General features: G+C 50.6%; 1 protein-coding gene across 2 annotated transcripts in view; it reads right to left on the minus strand.

Moving 5' to 3' along the window:
• The window catches only part of LOC122378673 (mucin-19-like), a 31242-nt gene extending 15870 nt beyond the window's left edge, over positions 1-15372 (minus strand). Inside the window, exons 1-8 of one of the 2 annotated variants that reach the window (XM_043360006.1) lie at positions 15160-15372; positions 6942-7024; positions 5820-5849; positions 4940-5140; positions 1693-1850; positions 1288-1435; positions 863-960; positions 139-295 (exon numbers count right to left, since the gene is read on the minus strand). In XM_043360006.1, coding sequence (XP_043215941.1) covers positions 139-295; positions 863-960; positions 1288-1435; positions 1693-1850; positions 4940-5140; positions 5820-5849; positions 6942-7023 — 874 coding nt within the window. In that variant the 5' untranslated portion in view covers position 7024; positions 15160-15372. The remainder of the gene's footprint in view (positions 1-138; positions 296-862; positions 961-1287; positions 1436-1692; positions 1851-4939; positions 5141-5819; positions 5850-6941; positions 7025-15159) is intronic. The other variant, XM_043360007.1, reaches the window with a different exon arrangement.
• Positions 15373-16431: the final 1059 nt, after the last annotated feature.

Consider the following 16431-nt stretch of genomic DNA (forward strand, 5'->3'; position numbering starts at 1 on the left):
CACAAAGTCAGACAGAGACTCACAGACAGCCACCACCTCTGTTTGCCCATCATCTGCAGCTGGCTGTATTTGGCTATCGCACCCCGCCGGCAGACCCGCGGCTCGCCCATGGTGGCGGAGCCGAGCCGTGCCACTCACCACAGTCGTACGTGTCGGGGCAGCACTGGCCAGGGGGCGGCGGCACGGGCCGACACGAAGAGCGCTCGTGGTCCAGTGGCGTGCTGCAGCTGCGCACGGCGCACTTCACCTCGCCGTGCATACAGTAGCAGTGCTGACACGGGTCGGCGCTCGTCACCTGCGGACAGAGAACATGGAAGATGGTGTTTATGTCCGGAGACGCATGGCAATAGAGAGGCGAGAAAATCTGGTCGGCATTAGCCGTTTTCACGACGGCCATCTGGTACAAATTTGGTGCACATCTGGTACAGATTAGGTGCAGATTTGGTCAAATCAGGTTCAGTGTGTCTCTTAGCAGCTATCAGCTAGGGGTGCACTAATTGCTTATTTGCATGCTTTATCATATTATCAAAGAGCATCATCGATTAAAACACTGAAATAAATTCATAAAATGAAGATATTTGCTGTAAAAGAAATTGGGTGCAGATTTGTTCAAATCAGGTGCAATGTGCATTCGCCGGATAGCCCGTCGTGAAAACGGCTATTGGTAAATTCGCGTCTACTTGGATAGAAGCAGATCTTTACAGGGGGTATTGAATGGCCTGAAAATCTTCTCGAGTTATACTCGTATTGTCGGATCAAAATTCGGAACTTGCCATAGGTCGCCAACCATGGCATTATTTCCTCGACGTCGTCTTCGGACTACTTACCGTCTGTGTAATACACTCCGCTGTGTGTGTCTCACCTGTTCTCCGTCCGCGTAGCTGACGCCCTGGTGCAGACAGCCCGCCGACGGGTCCGGCCGCGCCGTTGTCAGCGGAGGCAGCGTTGTCGTCTGGAAATCTGTCAGACACACGCCACGTGTTCGTGTTAGTTCATCGATGGGCATCGTTCCCCGGGCTGATTGGCGGCCACTGTCCACCTGGTGTCAAAATATGCGAATTACACGCCACATCGCAATCTCGATGTGGGTGATATTTCCTCAACTGAAGGTCACTGATTGTTTGCATGGATGACAGGTCGGTTTTTGCTTTGCACCGAAACCGCATCGTCTAAAACCGTTCATAGAAGTGAATAGCGAAATCAAACCGTCAGATTTGACCGATGGCGGGACATGCAATGTCGAACAGCCTGCGCCCCGGTACAGGGGCAGGGGCAGGATGGACGTACCACAGTTATATCGAACGGGGCAGCACACGCCGTCTTCGAACACCGGCTCGCAGCCGGGCACGGACATGGTGCACCGCTGCTGGACGCACGCCGTGTGGTTCCGAATGCAGTAGCAGACGTCGCACGGCTCCGACGGGTCAGACGGAATCTGCAAACACGCCGTTCATTCTTTGTCATATTCCATGTGCCGTTTTAGCAATGCTATCAAGATATATGATTGTTGGTTTTGGGTGTCTGCGAACATTCATGTGCAAGGAGAGCACGCTTCCATTTACATCAATATAACCAAATAATTACGTAAAATTGAGTGCTATCAGAAGCGACCCATGCAGCGTGATGTTATTCATTACGCGCAATTCCCTCTGACGCTGGCCAATAGTCCGACGCCTCTCTCCGCTCACCCACCTGTGCCCCGTCCCGGTAGCTCTGTCCGTCCACTGTGCAGCCCGCCGCGTCGGTCCCGTCGGCTGCCGGCGGCGCCTCCGTCGTCGTCGACGTCGTCGTCGTCGTCGTCGGCTCCGTCACATTAGCGAGTCCGAGCATCGCCATCACGGGAACGGGAACTGCCCAATAGAGTCGACACGGGCAGCGTGACGGTCAGGCGAAAAATGGAGCGCCATCGCCGGCCCGCTTTGGCGATCGGGCGCAGTTAGCGCTTGTTTGGCGTTGCGGTCATCGGCGACTTGCACGAGCGGTAGGCCGCTAGCACATCCTGGACGGCTACGTGCTTTTTCACCGGAAAACAGTGGTTTGATGTGAAAGAAATAGGTAAATGTGGGAAAGAAATGCAGTTTGATAGCTTGTGCTATCATTTATAAGGAGTGTTTACTAGTGGCAGATGCTTAGGCATTCCGAGTAGGGGAGAGCGGGGAGAGTTGTATCATGTCCAAGTTGTATCAGGGCGAATTGTGCCAAACTTATCCAATGGATGGCGCTCGCGACACGACCAGTCGACGAGGTTTTCCGGGCGCCATCTTTCCCTGTTCTGTCTTGTGGCTGAGTGGACGCGTCTCGAGGTGAGAGCCGATTTTATGTTTTTTTAATGTCATTCTAAAAAAATAAGTTGCAAGAAAATATGTGTTCTGGGCATTTAGATGTGCACGAATTTGAAAGATCTCCGTAGCGGTGGTGAGGGTAGGTTCTAAGGCTGCGTGAGTGAAAACGGATTTCTCCAGCTGTCCGCTGTTTTTTAGCACGAGGATGTTTTTTCCAAGATGGCGGCTAGGTACATGTTGTATCAGAGCCGGGTGGGGTATGTTGTAACATGTATGTATGTATGTATGTATGTATGTATGGGTATGTTGCTTTTGATCGCGAAAGCTAAGCCCTGGCTCGCGTTTGTAGGTAGCTAGTCAATGCTCGTTCCATTTCGGCACAATGTGTTGGCTTCTTTGCTCTTAACGGGCCACTTTGGCGTCTAGTCTGTTGATGTATCGTTCGGATTGCATTGACCTAAGTTTGGTCTAATAAAGTGAAGCCTTTGAGCATACCTATACATTGTATTAACCCCATTTAATGTTGTTGTTATGTTCAAAACCAGTAGCAAGCACACTCCCTGAAACGTGAAATAGTGATACAAATTACCCCACCATGTGATACAACTCACCCAAGCCATGGGGCAAGTTGTATCAAAAACATTGTTCTATTCGGGAGACCGTAGAAGAAAAACTGGTAGAGGTAGCGGAAAAGTTACTTTGCACAAAAAAGCAGAAGAATCAAGGAAGGGGATGGTATGGAAATAATGAGTTTATCACGGATAGTTACGAGGTTATGGGTCTCGGAGTAAAAACTGATACAACCCACCCCACTCTCCCCTATGCATGGTGACTGCGGTCTACATCGCAGTCTCCAAAGACGATGGCCATCGTTCGCTGCTCATTCATGTTATGCTATCGCCGGTGAACGTCGAGTGTGCTTGATTTGATGCTACTCCTCACTTCACTTACTTAAGTCTTTACAATTAAAATTAGGTACAGATTATGCTAAAACAAACTTATTAATTCCAGTACGATAACCTATCACATATATCATCGCGTACCATTCGCTGTCTGCTACAAGTGCATAACCGGAAACACTAATTACCTTCAGCTAAATGGCAATAGCGCCCAACTATGTGCTAACTCGCCGTTCTGCGCCTGCCCCGTTGCCGTTAGTTGTCAGTATACCTAGTTTGTATATCGGCCCGATTCGCCCGGCCGTGACACGGGTGGCAGCCAATTGCGGCTGGTATCGGGCCTTTCATCTCGACTGGCCGCCGCTGGTGCTGCCCGCCACGCGCCGGCCAGACCGGTTCGCCCGGCGCATGGCCTCAGCTCTACTTTAATCAATGCCTGTTGACCTCACAGTATCAAAATAAAAGTGGTGTTGATGCAAACCTGCGAAACCGAGACACTTGAGTTAGCATAAATGCTGGGTCTGTTGTGTGATCGGACTCCGCGGTTCGTCGGCTACCGCTCGCCGGCCGGCCGGTCCTGTCGGGTCAGGGCAGCAGCAGCGGCTCGTTCGGTCCGACCGGACCGGGACAGACGCTTTGCGAAAGGAGTGGGGTCACGGCCGACCAGGGACGACCGAGGAGTGGTCGGTGACCGGTGAGGGCTGAGGACATGGCTGTGCCGCTGAGGGTGCGGCGGGGGAGGCGACGACGGTCTGCGGCCAATGGCATGTGGTCCTTTCATGTGCCGAAAACATAGGTGTGCCGTGCCATGGTGGTAGCCTTCGTTTCATGTATTTCCGACTTTTTGCATAAGTGGCTATATGCATGCAACTGTTGTTTTAATAGTCGCGTGCAGTAGCGATTAAATGATACAGGTAGATACACATGATAGAGGCACATTTATGTCGCCGCATGTTTTGTATGCGGTACTTCAGCACTAGTTAAAGTTTGTAGTTATAACTTTTCTGTGACTGATGACCAGCTATCATTGCTATGCTCGATAAAAACCAAGAACAGTTCAATAACCTATGTCTGCAACAAAGTCCGGGATTCAGCCGGCCTCAGAGATTTGACCCACGCAGCTGCGTGTATAAGCGGAATAGAGGAATCCCACTAATCTGGATGAATGCATTTTACGGCCGAGCGGCTGCCTGTTGAAGGGTCCGGTGTGTGAAGGGTCCACATTCCACGTGTGTGGAATGTGGTCGGTGCGGGACAGGACCGGGCGCGGTGGACACTCCGCACACCGGCCGCCGTGCCGCGGGGGCAGCCGCCGTGACCGCTCGACTATCTATGGTGGCGGCGGCACACGCCCCAGGCCGGCCATCCGGACTGTGTGGCCGGCCACCGCCCCGCCCCGGCGCCGGCGGAAGTACAGAGAAACGACGTGACGTCACACTGGAGAGGGTATCGCACCGTATGGAAATTGCACTGCAGCCCACACAGCGGGCTGTAAGCGTCAGCTATACCAGCACAAGAGGCGGTCCATATTTCAGTGTAACTACTAATAGGATGCGTCAAGATTATGCTTCTGAGAACCGATTGTATTCCGGCGCATAATGACGGCAAAGATCTTCACTCCGATTACCGATAACAATAGAATCAGTTCATCATACGGATAACAAACAATAGCGGAATCGGATTCCTATCAATCTGACTGGGGATAGAAGGCAAACGAACAGCGCTCATCAGAGCCGGTGCCGCGCGGCGTTCGCTCACCTTGGTCACAGGTGACGGTCGGGCAGCACTGTCCCGGCAGCTTCTCCGCGGTGCACCCCTTGCTGAGCGGGCGCACGTAGGGGCACACCTTGAGGAAGCACATGTGCATGCTGTCGCGGCACGTGCAGTTGAGGCACGGCTCTCCGGTGACGATCTGCTCTCCGTTCTCGTAGTGGCGCATCATGTGGAAACAGCCGGGCGCTGCGCGGGCCGCGGACGGAGAGAGCGCGTCAGTGGGGAGACCGGCGGCCTCGGCGCCGCGGCACGGGTCAAAGAGAGGTGGCAGGGTCTTCACGGCGACCGCAACTATCCCACGCCCGGCCACCGACCATTAACGGTACGGCTCGAGGCAGCGGCTCGCGCAAACGAAAGCAGACATGATGTGCTTACCATGCTACCAAGATTACCACATTTTCCTTCAGTTTGAACACGAATGATATGATCAGACATATTTATGTTACAAACACTTATACTTGATTAAGCATGTTTCTTTTAACCCATTGCTCGTCTTACTGTCACTGTTCTTATATAGGATGTTTCTCAATCGAAGCAATGTTTAAAATAGCAATCTAAATTCGGCCGAATAACGAGAGGCTCGCGAAGCTACACCATATTCAATGAACATTTAAGTCTAAGTAAAACGGGTGCGACTATTTTTGCTGACAGAGATCTTGCGGGCGTTAAATTCGGCCGAATAACGAGAGGCTCGCGAAGCTACACCATATTCAATGAACATTTAAGTCTAAGTAAAACGGGTGCGACTATTTTTGCTGACAGAGATCTTGCGCGCCCCATTGACTCGGCCCATGACTCGTGGCCGGCGGGCAGGTGTGAGCCCTGTGGCGGCACGGGGAGGGAGGGAGGGGGCGTGCCGACTCACCTGGCGTGGGCGCGTCCCAGTCCAGCGGCGCTGCAAAGATCAGAGGCCGTGAGTATCCGGTCATGTTACGACACGGCCGCGAACGCCGCCGGCCGGCAGGCGCATCTCGACCCACCCCGCCCGGCTCGCGGAGGCTCGACGCGACTCAGGGCGACACAGCGCGACTCAGGGCGACTCACGGCGGGGTCGGGGACACGACGAGCCGACCGATCACCGTACTTCCTCCCGTGAGCCGTGCGGAAACGAGCCGCTCACGATCCCCGGCCCCGGTCCGGCAGGCCCGCGGGTCGCCCCGAGCGCCGCCTTTCACCAGCGCCGGACGAATATGCTCGACCGACACGCTGGATCGTAAATCGCCTCATCCTCATCCGCCCACCCGACACAGTTACCCACATTTATACACTTATTTGTAAACTCCGCATGCTCGGACGATACAATACTTTCAATCTCATTTAGTGGAACGACGAACTCCCATATTCTAGTTCGTATGAAACAGCGCCCACACACACATCAGTATTTAGGTCCAACTTTAATAGCAGCACCACGTAATGCTGATTTTGTCCTTTTCATGACTGACTGAAACTCTGAAAAAAGCAAAGGTGATATCGTTTACCAATCACTCGGCTTGACGACACTTAATCTGAAGAAGTTTCTGGAACAATGGATCTAATAAAGTCCGTGAAGGAAATCACCAACATTCTCTTGTGTGCATTGACAGGCTATGTTCACTTTGTGCAATTGTTCTCAGTTCGCTGCTCTTAACTGTCCGATATTTTGTATTTTACGTGCATTGTGGCTTACATTCTGATGGTTTGTTAGCGGGGTGAATGTGGGTATTTTACTTCACATCAATCGAAAAGCGGGATCTGTATCATAGGTGCCTCAAACTGTGCACAGGCCATAGATATAGATATCCATGCAGCATTGACACTTCCTGCAACTTTCACCAAATCACCATTTATTACACCATCGAAGACCGGTGGCCGCCTCTGCATAGTTATCGGTGCATGTCCCTCTCTGCTGTTTGGTAACGCTCGCCCCCTGTCGTGTGCCTGTGGTGGGGTGCGGGCTGACGTGTCTCGTGAGGCGCCGCGGACGGCCGGGTGGCCGGGGCGGCCTTACCTGGGTGGACGGGGGTGAGCAGCACCAGCAGCAGCAGGCCGGCCGCCAGGGGGACCGCGCTCCCCCAGCGTCCGCTCCCCATCCTGCGGCAGAACGGGCGCCCCACGGTCAGACCGGCCGGCCGGCCGGGGACGGCACACAAGGGCACACGGCAATCGGACGGGCACGAAGCGCCACACGACAGCAGGCTTATCCCATATGGAACCAGGCACTGGTCTGTGTACAGCGGGGGTCGGGTTACGTTTGACATGCGAGGGAAATACCGGTGCTGTGTTGATGCCGACGGTTACAGTGATTGCACGTTATCGACAGTGCTATCAAAAGTATTTAGGGTAATATTTCACAGAATGCAGCTTGTTTACCAAGATGTTCAGAATATCTTTGTGGGCTTCCTCGGCATGTGGCATTGTTTTCAGAATATCTCAATTTAAAATCATTATTTGCCAAATATGCAAGCAAGTCACGACTGGCCGAATCAAGCCAAACATAAGCTTAATCGTTTCTGATAGGAACGTAATCCACTGTAAATGATTGCGAAATAACAGTCACGCTGCTGCTTTCCGCGAAACCTCGGCTATATACGAATAAACAGCGTGTCAACACCACCTATTTCTTGTCCCCACGTGTTGAAGCACCCTGGGCGATTGTTTTGTCACCCAGTATCCAGGCGGGGACGTTGTGACGAAAAGTTCAAGTTACTTCAGCAGTCCATTGTCAGTTCGGTTTTTATAAAGAATATACGTCAGCTTATTAACCTACTGACGGTATGGACTGCTTATTAGGTAATGATAACAGCAAAGCGTTTAACATTCATGCCTAGTTTTGAAATGTGCAGAGTAGCTGCAGACTGCAGCACCCACAAATGGAGCAGGGACCTCTAATACATTTGTTCCCTGCCTTCTGTACCGCCCTCTGATATAGATAGGTGACTGCCGTCTCCGGTTCGGTGACAACAATGGTGTCTCGGAGGGACGGCATACCTGAGCGGCGCACCCGTGGGGAGCACCCACGGGCCGTAACAAACAAGGCCGTCGGTCGGTGTGGGACGGAGGGCGCCGCTGGTGGTGGGATCTCCGGCGGGGCGGCGCGGAGGGACGTGCTATGGGCGCGGGACAGACCTCCGCCCCAGAGCCGGCCGGACCACTCGGGCGGTTAGTGCCCCGGTGTGACGGGATGCTTGTTTAGTCTCCTAAGGTATGCTGAGGCGCTGGGGTTGAGCGAGGCACCGCCATCCTCCGGTGAAGTCAGAGCTCACGGACTCCTTTCTCCACTTGAATGTGTTCCAACCCCGTCAACGGCCAGAGATCCAGCCGGCGTCACCGCCACAGATTCAGCCCGCGTCACCGGCTAGAGATATGTCACCGGCGCGGCGTCGTGGTGGGAAGCTCCCACAACAGCTTAAGTCTAATGGCGGATTTACATAAAGCCGCAGACCAGCGGGGCACTGTACGCGGCAATGTACGGTCGTACGGGTTACAGTACATATGTGATGCTGCCTATCTTGAAGCAGTGTTGGCAGCGGCATTCGGTCGGTACACAATCGTCACAGAGCCGATTGGCAGAGGCATTCGGTCGGTACGGCTGCTGCCACGGCAGGCTCCGCTCCCCGAGCCGCGCCGCCTCAGCCGCGCCGGTCGGTGTCGAGACGGCCTCCGTGTTACATCACATGGCCGATGTCTGGCTGTTGTATAAAACACCGCGGCGTCCGGCGGCACTATGCTAATTTGCCACTGCTGACAAACACTCGTCAGCCGCATCGCCCCGATGCCGTCGGCTTCGGGCGCTCGGTCGGCCTTCGCAGGCTGACCTGTTCCACTCCACCCGCCACCATTGTCGCCTCGGCAATGTGCCGATGTAAAACGGCCACGGCTGCCGAGTCCGGCACTCCCTTTCAGTGGGCATAATGGCGACGGCGGGCGGCGCGGCGGGCTCCTCTCGTCCCGCTGAAGGTAACTGCCACAGAGACGCAGAGACGCTCCAATGATTGCTGGCAATGCTGAAACTGCTCCTCTCCGCTGACGTTTTAATGCGACGAAAATACCTCCCTGACGGTGAGGAACAAGTAGCTGTTTAGGGCGGACTTTAAACAATTGGCACTTTGGAGACCTGAATGCACCGTCTATTGACGAACGCCATCCTACGCAGTTTTAAATACATGCCATGGTTTAGACATATATTGGCTGCCAAAAGCTTAGGGTCATGCAGATCCAGCAGATCCAGCTGTTATTGATCAAGAACGGTAAGAACGTTAGACCCGAAATCAAGCAATGAAACTACCCTTTCTTGGACTAAAGTTAAAATGCTTTCTTGGTCATATGTTTAGCTCAGGGCAATCTCAGGCCTGCGTCTATGCAATATGATATTGCATCAATTTGTAACGGTGAAGTGCAGCAGAAGATATACTAGAACTCACGGCCCATGAAGCACGCCTGGCTATGAAGGCCTTCAGCGTCGCCTAACGGTGCTCCTTATTAGAAACCGTTTAAGAAATCCGTCTAGGGTCAACAATCTCAGTCCGTGGAATAACTGAAAAACGCAACGGACGCCTCTGAGGAAACAGGGGTCGCACACCTATTTGTGACAAAGACCCTGGAGTCGCCGTACAGCCACTAAGTGGCGGGCGGCCAAAGTGGTGTTTCCATTGATGGCCAGCTGAGGAGAACCGCGCCGTATGGCGTCGTCCTTGACAATGACCCGTTCGGCGGCGCGGCGGCCGAGAGGGCGGCCAGGTCGGCGCGCAGAGGAGCTCCGAATGACCCGGCACCACGCCTCGGATCCCAGTTATGACACTGGTGCCCCAACGTTGCGCCACGCTCATTATTGAGCGCCACACCGCGAGACGACGTCTCAGTGATCGGCACCTCGGCCCCATGATGGGCCCGCCGCCCGGCCGATATGGAGCCCGGCGCGAACTGTACCGGAGTGCGGCCAGAGAAAACCATCCGGCGTCGATATGGGCGAAATGTTCAGTGGTTGCGTAAATCCGATTCCATGAAAGTGATTTGAAATGGCAAGACATGTTTGCTATCTTCATATCAAGTGTTTGTGCAAGGCTTCGTCTAGAACTGCTAGCCCCAATTCCATATTCTCATTAAGAGGATTCTCTCACTTGAACCGCATTTGTGAAATTCGTTTCAAATGGAGCATACCATATCCATGGCCGATCTCTGACCGCATATTGAGGGTTGCGTCCCGACAGTCCATAATTGCAGAATGCACGGCACACGGTGCATCTGATCTGCAGCTGATCACACTGGGAGAGAAGTCATCAAAGTTGCAGACAGGCAGCGCGACGTAGGTAAGCTGGTTTTCACACGAGGCAGCAAAAACCATAAGACAAATGTCACAGGCAGCAGATTTAGAGTGGTGCAGACGGGTTTGTTACAAAAGCCTCATTAGCTGTTCTAATTGTCAGGGTTTTAAGATTTGACGGCAATAACGAGACATTCTATCTTCCTTCCCTTTCGTTGAAGATAAACAACATTTCCACTCATTTTATTGTTTCTTTGCGTATCCCATTCAGTGAAATATACCAATTAGTTATAAATCAAGGCAAGAGCAAGCAGTCAAATGGATGCAGGTCAAAGTTCGGGGCCGGTTTTCCTTTCAGATGTGCTAAATTAATGAAGGGAAGAATAGCCCATTGAAACGTGGATGAGCGATATACAGAATCAGACATCAATCTTCATACATGCTTAGCGGACCTCCCCTTCCTTCCTCTCCGGAATGAAAAAGGACCTGAGTGGGTGCGCTGTGTCCGTCATATCAAATTTGACGCATAAAAAAGACCCCGCCTAAAATACTCACCAAAGATCTGCTGCATTTATTTTCTCCGTATGTACATACACTACTGTCTGTCGTCGCTTCACTTTTTCTCGTAGTTAACTTTACTCCAAATCAATGTAAAAACATTTTCGGAACCAGCGCAATCATCTGTGAGTCAACTGCAATGCAAGTTTTCCAGATGACTGGGATATTGTTGCAAAATATCCAAATGGACCTAATTACCGGGCTTCTCAAAAAAGTCGGACGAATTTCTTTTGCGAATGGAGGACCCTTAGCAACATTTAAACAAAATAAAATACACGTGGAAAGAACAAGATTTTTTTCAGAGATTTACATTATGTCATACTTGCTGAGTTGCAAGCTGAGTTGCAAAAATGAAGCCGTGGTCTGAAGACGCAAAAACAAAAATCGTACAATTATACTTTGAGACTACATAAGTCGGTCGTTTCGACACAGCGAAAGTTCCGAAAACACTTCAAGGTCAAAAAAGGACCGTCCCGAAACGTAATTTTGCATATTGTTGCCAAGTTTCTGGCTCAGGGAAATGTCAACAATCGGTTCAAGGGACGCAGCGGCCGCAAACGCAGTCGAAGAACCCCTGAGAACATCGCTCGCGTGAGAGATGCGTTACAGCGAAGTCCCAACAAGTCCATGCGCAGACTCGGACAGGAAATCGGATGCAGCCTCGCTGCAGCACACAGGATGGCACGAGTTGACGCGAAACTCTTCCCGTACAAGATTTCAATCCACCAGACTCTGACCGCAGCCCACAAGACTGCTAGAAAACGCTATTGTGCGTGGTTCGTACGGATGTGCGAACAGAATCCGGACTTTGTCAACCAAGTCTGGTACAGTGACGAAACCCACTTTCATCTGGATGGCCAGGTTAATAGCCAGAACTTCAGATTTTGGTCCGGAAAGAAGCCCGACGTGGTAGCAGAGGCGCCACTGCACTCACCAAAAATCACGGTTTGGTGTGCCATGAGCAGCAGGGGCGTAATCGGGCCCTACTTCTTTGAAGATGGAGGTGGTGACACACAGACTGTCACCGCTCAGCGATACCGGGCGGTCCTGACAAAGTTTTGGAGGATCCTGCAGACCAGACTGAGAAGAAATCCAGAAGCACTAAGGTACCAGTGGTTTCAGCAAGACGGCGCCACAGCCCATACTGCTCAAGAAAATCGGGAGTGGCTGCGGGAGCGCTTCGGGCAGCGCGTTATCTCAAGGTTTGAGACGCACCCGTGGCCGGCATGCTCCCCGGACTTGACCCCACCGGACTTTTTCCTGTGGGGTCACCTCAAGTCCCAGGTGTACCAGAACAACCCAAGAAGTCTTGAAGAGCTCAAGGACGCAGTGAGGTCGGCGGTGCGCCGCCTGCCGCCCTCCGTGTGCCGTGCTGCGGCAGAGGCCGCGCTGCGCCGGGCCAAGCTCTGCATCGATCGAAACGGAGCCCATCTCGAACATGTCATCGGTGCGGCTCAGTGAGGCAACCGCCGACGGTTGAAAAGCCCTCAAACAAAAGATCTTTGATCAGGCTTTCAGGTGGTGCCTTATTCACTTTTGTATCACTGATATGCCCTGAAATATATGAATTACAAATTCGTCTGACTTTTTTGAGAAGCCCGGTATTTGCATTACAACTGTTTTTAGGCATAGAACACGAAAGTTTTGATGTTACGCTCAAAGCCGCGCACATCGTGTGTAGAATAAACTATTAGGTATAAAATAGTTAGTTATGAATTTTAGCATATGCCGAAGTATGCCTTTAGCATTAGCGCGAGCGTGCGGTAAAAGCTTTTTGGATTAAACCGCATAATGTTGAAGGCAATTGGCCAAAGGTTTCGGCCCATGGGCAAAACATTTTATCAGCGAACTTTTGAAGCATTTCCTGAGACGGAGGAAGGCGCTGGAAAAGAGCTTAACTGATAGAAATCTAACGTGAACTTACGTGTTGCCAAGGCCATAGAAACTACCGTGTTGCATTTGGTCGCTTTGAACTATTGAACAGATTGTAAATGTTGGTTTTCAATAAGATAATATTTTAAATCCTAATGTACAGACATATTAATTAATCATCTACATTTATGGCGTCAATTTCATGCATTTTACAACTGCAATGAATTGACAAAAAACGCATTTCACATTGATCAGTAAAAACTTTATTCATACTGACATGGGTAAAAAACCAAGCGCTCACTTCACAGGATGGTATACTTTCCACTCTTCTCTAATATTGAAAACGAACGTTACTCTAGCTTCTCATATGACAGATTGAAATAGATGTTCTTGGTTTGATATGAATCCAACTCAGAGCCAGACACAAGGATGGAACACAGTGATCTTCAGTCGGCTTGGTTTATTATCTTGGTCAGGGAATATGTACATTTTTTAGTTCTTGATATTCGTTCTTGGTTTTTTTTTCACTTCTTTCAAGCATGTACAATTGTTAAAGAAGCTTAAATATGGAAATTAAACGGCATATGCTAAAATAAATATCACACTTGGGCCGGAATGTTTCATTCAGGACCTCGGGCTTTGTTGAATTTTCCGCCCTCGACCTTCGGTCTCGTGCGGAAAACTCAACAAATCCCTCGGTCCTGAATGAAACATTTTACCGGCCCCGTGTGATATTATATAATAATACAATGTTTACTAGATCGTTTGGGCATGGATGAGAAATGCTACTACCTCTCTGAGCAGAGATGTGGTTAGGTACGAGATTATATAATATCACACGGGGCCGGTAAAATGTTTCATTCAGGACCGAGGGATTTGTTGAGTTTTCCGCACGAGACCGAAGGTCGAGGGCGGAAAATTCAACAAAGCCCGAGGTCCTGAATGAAACATTCCGGCCCAAGTGTGATATTTATTTTAGCATATGCCGTTACGTTTAATTTCCATATTTAAGCTTCTTTAACAATTGTACATGCTTGAAAGAAGTGAAAAAACCAAGAACGAATATCAAGAACTAAAAAATGTACATATTCCCTGACCAAGATAATACCTAAACCAAGCCGACTCAAGATCACTGTGTTCCATCCTTGTGTCTGCCTCTGAGTTGGATTCATATCAAACCAAGAACATCTACCTATTTCAATCTATGTCATATGAGAAGCTAGGAGTAACGTTCGTTTTCAATATTAGAGAAGAGTGGAAGGTATACTATCCTGTGAAGTGAGCGCTTGGTTTTTTACCCATGTCAGTATGAATAAAGTTTTTACTGATCAATGTGAAATGCGTTTTTTGTCAATTCATTGCAGTTGTAAAAGGCATGAAATTGACGCCATAAATGTAGGTGATTAATTAATATGTCTGTACATTAGGATTTAAAATATTATCTTATTGAAAACCAACATTTACAATCTGTTCAATAGTTCAAAGCGACCAAATGCAACACGTAAGTTCACGTTAGATTTCTATCAGTTTAGCTCTTTTCCAGCGCCTTCCTCCGTCTCAGGAAATGCTTCAAAAGTTCGCTGATAAAATGTTTTGCCCATGGGCCGAAACCTTTGTCCAATTGCCTTCAACATTATTCGGTTTAATCCAAAAAGCTTTTACCGCACGCTCGCGCTAATGCTAAAGGCATACTTCGGCATATGCTAAATATCACTATATCTCGTAAGTCGCATCCATATCTTAGGTGAGATACTGCGCCGCATGTCTCGAGTTAGCCTTCTGTGGGAAAATGCAGTCTCCGTGAGCTGTATGCCCTTGTCCATTTTGTTCACAGTCAGCATTTATGTTGATGGACGGCTCTATAACATCCGGCGCATAACCTTGCAAGGACAGCGACCACACCACGATGGGTCCAGGGGTGACCTGCCTGAGGGTTTACCTACAGTGACGACGAGGTACCGTCGGTCGTGACAAACTCGTCATCGAAAACTGGAGTGCCGCTAAACTGTACGTAGCTGCTGAAGTGCTTAGATGAACGAAATATTTGTGTGCGTAGCCCGCAGGCACAGCTGAATGATCGACCGATTTGAAGCAATTGCTTGAAATGTGGTTCTTAATGTTCCCCTTCGTCCTAAAAAAGCTAGACGTTTGATTTACCTTGCTATGCTTTACAGATTTACAGAGAAACGGTTGTTTCACTTTTTAGACTTCGCTGAATCATCCGCTTTTATGATTATACCTAATCATCAGCTATCATAATGGATGTGTTATCTCATTGACCGATGCTGAGCAAAAAGAATGCTTACACAGTTAAAGTTGCATTAAATATTAACATTATTGAACTACCCAAGTATTTTATCAACCGTGATGCGAAATCGATAGGTCAGCATTGTCATCGAAATCCTTCGCAACTGCCGCATCTTATTTCATGCCGACCGGCGACACGAATCAAGGACCATCACCGTACTGGACACCACTCAGCAATCCACCTTTATCATCATGTTGAACCCGTCGGTGTTGGGTTACACGATCCTACCTGTCAGCGGTATGCCGCTCCGGCTCCTCAGAGGTCGGACGCGGACGGTGTCGGACGGTATCACGTCCCTGGGAGTCTGGCCGACTCCTGTGTCCGCGGCTCGTCACTGTCCCTCCAGTCGCGGTGGCGGCTCGGTGGCCCGCACTGACAGCGGCGCGTCTGTCCCTCCGTCCGTCCGTCCGTCCGCACCTGTCTGCGCGACGACCCCGACTGCCGCACGGCGCGGCGGCGGCGGCGACGGAGGCGACGCTCCCCGCCCCCGGGCCGGCCGGCCGGACAGACCATCCCCGCCGCCCGCTCCCGGAACGAGCTGCTTTCCTGGTCCGTGACGCTACCAGCTCCGCTCGTGATCCAAAACGGTGCCCCGGAGAGGGACTTTACGTGCCGTCGGCGGTGTTCTGGGCTGTTCTGTCTGCGGCTGACTCAGGACGACGGAAAACGCGGCGACAAACCGTCACAGACAGCGGGTGGACGACGAGCTGATCGTCAGCCCGTCGATAGGGCTGTCGATCTTTAGAAGACATTGGATTACAAAATGCAAGACCTGTTACATTTGCCTTAATTCTTTTTTTACAGCTTTTTGATTTGATTAAAATAAATTATTTAACCATTCTTAGCCCCTATGAAACAGCACAGGAGAGTTATATCCAACCGAAGCGGGAATGGTCACGCAAGTTTACATGATAAATCGATACATATCGATGCCTATGAGTACGTACCTAGTATGTATGGCACTAACCACGAGAAATGCCTTGTGAATACCTTGTGTGTTATTTCGTGTGAAAGTGATGTGTACTAACTAGCTCTCAGACGGTTGACTGATGCTTCAATGTAAGCAGGATTGCACAATGTCTTCCAGTTATGAGGTGTTATCCGGCACCACATCGCCACGCTCTTTCAGAAATCCTTAGACCGCAAGTCTCACTCACCTTTCTTCCCAATTAGGACGGAGAACGAATTATTGCATGCTTGTTCCTGTGTCACAGAACAGTGCTCATTTTGCATCGCTTAACCCGCGACCTGGTGGGGGGGGGGGCTATTTTTTGCCCCCCCCCCCTCCAGACTTTTCGCTATATCTCCAGAACCGCTGCGCCGATCGTCACCAAACTTTCAGTACCCTCCCGGACATCAATTTTACACATTGCGACCAAAATTTTTTTCCAAAGGCTATGATAGGTTGGCCGGAAATGACGTCAGAGTGACATCATGTTCTGCCGTTTTCGACCCAAAAAAGGGTTTGCAGGAAGAGCTGTCAGGCCTAGAGCTTTGCAA

The sequence above is a fragment of the Amphibalanus amphitrite genome, unplaced genomic scaffold, assembly GCF_019059575.1.
Source record: "Amphibalanus amphitrite isolate SeventyFive unplaced genomic scaffold, NRLGWU_Aamphi_draft 000063F_arrow, whole genome shotgun sequence".
In the NCBI taxonomy this organism is placed as follows: Eukaryota; Metazoa; Arthropoda; class Thecostraca; order Balanomorpha; family Balanidae; genus Amphibalanus; species Amphibalanus amphitrite.